This window comes from Chondrus crispus, genomic scaffold (genome assembly GCF_000350225.1).
Source record: "Chondrus crispus Stackhouse genomic scaffold, scaffold_555, whole genome shotgun sequence".
Taxonomy (NCBI): Eukaryota; Rhodophyta; class Florideophyceae; order Gigartinales; family Gigartinaceae; genus Chondrus; species Chondrus crispus.
In genome coordinates, this window is record NW_005178544.1 from 1 (window position 1) to 3,939 (window position 3,939).

The 3,939-nt window shown below is 56.8% G+C and overlaps 1 protein-coding gene; it reads right to left on the reverse strand.

The window, feature by feature from the left end:
- Positions 1-2,089: 2,089 nt before the first annotated feature.
- Positions 2,090-3,628, reverse strand: CHC_T00000639001 (hypothetical protein). XM_005710296.1 is given in 2 exon segments: positions 2,090-2,491; positions 2,492-3,628. The coding sequence occupies 1 exon segment, from the start codon at positions 2,489-2,491 to the stop codon at positions 2,090-2,092; it is 402 nt and encodes a 133-aa protein (XP_005710353.1). The 5' UTR covers positions 2,492-3,628.
- Between the last annotated feature and the right edge of the window lie 311 nt (positions 3,629-3,939).

The window sequence follows — 3,939 nt, forward strand, 5'->3', positions numbered from 1 at the left end:
ACCCTTCCTTCCCGTTTACCCCTCCCGCCTCTCGCGCTCACCGCTCGTTCCGCCCACTGCCGCCCGATCTGACCTGCGCTCCAACGCCGCAAGCTTGCCCAAAGCCTCCACGTTTTTCACTTCTTCGATCGCCATCTCGTACCAGCGCTCAGCTCGATTTGCGTCCGCACCCACGCCGTCCGCCCCGTCCCGCATCTTGTCCCCGAGACACACCACTCATTTTCTCTGCGTGCGTTCGTTGAGGTCCATCTCGAACCGCTCCACCGCATGCACCACCACCTTCCGTGCCAACCCTTCCGCGCCAACCCTTCCGCGCCGTCCCTCGTTGTCATCGCAGGATTGCATGTCGCTTTACCGCAATTGCCTTTCACTATCGCTTGTTCACACAGTGTCGCAGCCCGTACGGCGTTCGTCTCGACGCCCTCCTCGCTCAGTTCTGGGACGATTTCCGCGTCCTTAGACAGCAGACGCTTCCTAAACACCGCCCATTGTACCGCCGTTATACGCCTTGCTCATCATTGCCCTTATGTACAACCACATCGCGCGTGTCCTGTTACGCGGCACTCCTTCTGCGCCATTCCACAGCAGGTTCCCGAGACTGACCAACGCAGTGATGTCAGCGGCCTTGTCGATCGCCCTCTCCCACAACTCCTTCGCTCGTACCGCATTGCGCTCTACCCCTTCCGCGCCCCTAGATAGTAGGAGCCCGAGATGGAACATCGCATCGACATCATCAGCCCTGTCAATCGCCCCCTCCCACAACTCCATCGCGCGTACCGCGTTACGCTCCACTCCTTCCGCGCCCTTATTCAGAAGCATCCCGAGTTTGACCATCGCCTCGACGTGATCAGCCTTGTTGATCGCTCTTTCGTACAACTCCTTCGCTCGTGCCGCGTTTCGCTCCACCCCTTCCGCGCCATTTCTGAAAAGGACCCCGAGATTGTGCATCGCACCGACGTGATCAGCTTTGTCGATCGCCCTCTCTCACAACTCCCTCGCTCGTGCGGCGTTCCGCTCCACTCCTTCCGCGCCTTTAAACAACAGAACCCCAAGATTGTAAATCGCACCGACGTCATCAGCCTTCTCGATTGCCTTCTCCCACAATTCCCTCGCTCGAATCGCGTCACGCTCCACTCCTTCTGCGCCGTTGTGCAGTAGACCCCCGAGACTGACCATCGCACCGACGTGCTCAGCCTTGTCAATCGCCCTCTCCCACAACTCCCTCGCTCGTACCTCATTGCGCTCTACTCCTTCTGCGCCCGTAGACAGCAGAAGCCCGAGGACATACATCGCATCGACGTCATCAGCCTTGTCGATCACGCGTTCCCACAATTGTATCGCGCGTACCGCGTTCCTCCCCACTCCGTCTGCGCCCGTACACATCAGGAGCCCGAGAAGGTGCATCGCATTGGCATCATCAGCCTTCTGGATCGCCTTCTCCCACAACTCCTTCGCTCGTACCGCATTGCGCTCTACTCCTTCCGCGCCCATACACAACATATACCCGAGTTTAACCATCGCACCGACGTGCTCAGACTTGTCAATCGCCCTCTCCCACAACTCCTTCGCTCGTACCGCATTGCGCTCTACTCCTTCCGCGCCATTTTTGAGCAGGACCCCGAGGTTGACCATCGCAGTAACGTCATCAGCCTGGTCGATTGCCCGCTCGTATAGCTCCACTGCCCTGGCTGCATTGCGTTCAGCACCTTCTCCTTCATGGCGCATGGACGTACTAGGGTTGTACATTGCGGGTAAGACGTTGTGCTGTTTGTGATGACGCGAGTAATGGGGCTGGTCGCGCGCATGCGTAGGTCAGAGAGAGTGTTTGTGCGCGGAGTCTTCGGGGATAACGATGTCGATGGCGACCCGGTCGCCCCACCTTCCGTTAACCAGACCCTCACCTTGACCATAATCCTCCGCTTAGAGCATCCCCACCGGTGAGGCTAAAGTTGTAAAAAACGAATTTTTACAACTTTAATATTTTTACACCCCTCTTCACTACTCCCACCGTTTCGAAAAGATGCATTATTTTTTACATCGAGATAAATTCGGGTTGTAAAAATCGAGAATATAGCACCAAAATTTAGAACTATGCATATGAGGTGGCGAACGCTGATTGGTTCAAATTCCATTTTCCCGCGAAGTCAAAGTTGGTTGAAGGGGTCTTGAAGTTGAGCCTCTCTCTCCAGTGGAGAGGAGAGTCTCCACCAACACTCCTCCCCATCCTGTACATGTCTGCACTAAACGTAAGTTTGTCTGGCAGCCACCCTACGTCTTTCGAAGGGACAGCCGTCACTAGCAGCTGCGCACCTCGCTCTCGTTTTGGGTTGCGCTCGAGATTTGGCTTTTTCCCCGGATAAGAGCCTTTGTGTTTTGGGGGCTCGCTGTCGCTGTCCGAGGACAAAACATCCTCAACAATATCGAGAATGTCGTCCTCCACGAAGTCAGAGATGCCAATGGTACTCCGTGGAGGTTGTGAAGGCGTTTGCATCGGACTTCAGTGAGTAGGAGCATGCACTTCACAAGTAGGAGGGTGCGCGTTTTTGCCGGTGGGGTTGACCTGCAGGTCAATGCAGTGCTCGGCAAGGTCTTAAAAAAGCAAAGGTGTATAATAGCGAGAGGCCAATCAAGGCTCGCCAAGTTTCTAAAATATTTAGCACTTTACACTCGCCGGTGGGGATGCTCTTACTGTTTTAGTAATTATCAATTAAATCTACTGTAATTTCCCGAAGATCTGTTTCAGCCAACCGCTGCATCACAGCAGACACATTTCAGCAGAGAATTCAACAGCGGCCAATGTCACGTGTACACTTGGATCCGTGGCGCAGAGGCTTCAGCGTCAGGCTGCAGCGCCTGATCCCTGACGTTGCTCCTTCCTCCGCGGTCATCCCGCCTTGTTCCCTTTTGAAGACCCAGACCACCCCTGAGGCCAGCACGCTGTCGAGGGGGTCGCAGCTCTGACGAGAGTACATTGGACAAGCAGTCCCATGTTTTCATGTCCAAGTCTTGCGTTCCTCTTCAGCGTCGTCGCTCATCTGAGGCCAGCGTGCTGTCGAGTGGGGCCCAGCTCTGACGAGAACACATTGCACTAGTTGCACTAGCAGTCCCATGTCTTCATGTCCAAGCCTTGCATTCCTCTTCAGCCTCGTCGCTCATCGTACCTACCCATGGTGCCATTGCCAAAGCCATTACTCTTGAGGGCATAATAGCGATCAACGAGGTTTTCTACATGCCGAAACGGAACACTTGTGCAGCCGTCCGCGTGACACCAAGGATGCCATCCCCTCTCTCCTTCGCAGGCGTGCCCACGTCGCCGATGCCCGCGACGTCGGTGAACAAGTCACCCGCGCAGTCGTCCACCGCCTCCCCCCTTTCAGATTGCCGGACGCCATGCGTTGCCCCCGTCTGCCCCGTGCTGGGCTCAGCGCCGCCCGGTTGCGTCCTGCACCAGTCGCTCGAGAACATCCATCGCCCCACCCCCATCGCGCCCGTTCATCCCGGCTTGGAACAGCCTCGTTGCTCGCGCTGCATCCCGCGAAACCCCGCCCGCTCCGTCCCGCAGCAGGCAGGCCAGTTTAAGCATAGCGTCGCGGTTATGGCACTTCTCGATCGCACGCTCGTACAATTGCGCCGCACGAGCCGCGTTGGTCCGCACTCCCCCCGTGCCTTGTACTAGCATGTCGCCGAGATGCACCATGGCCTCGACGTAGTCATGCTCTTCAGTCGCGCGCTCAAGCAGCTTTGCAGCTCGCGCTGCATTCGGCCGCACCCAGTATCTGTCGTCCTGCAATAGGCGCGCCAGGGCGACCATAGCAAAGGCATCCTGGGCCTCGTCGATCGCGCGCTCGTACAATTCTATTGCGCGAACTACATTCTTCTCCACTCCTGCCGCGCCATGTGACAACAGCACGGCCAGCCCTTTCATCGCGCACACATCAC

What these genes read in the sequence shown, in the direction of transcription:
- CHC_T00000639001 (XM_005710296.1), bottom strand. Translation starts at nt 2,491, where the DNA reads ATGCAAACGCCTTCACAACCTCCACGGAGTACCATTGGCATCTCTGAC.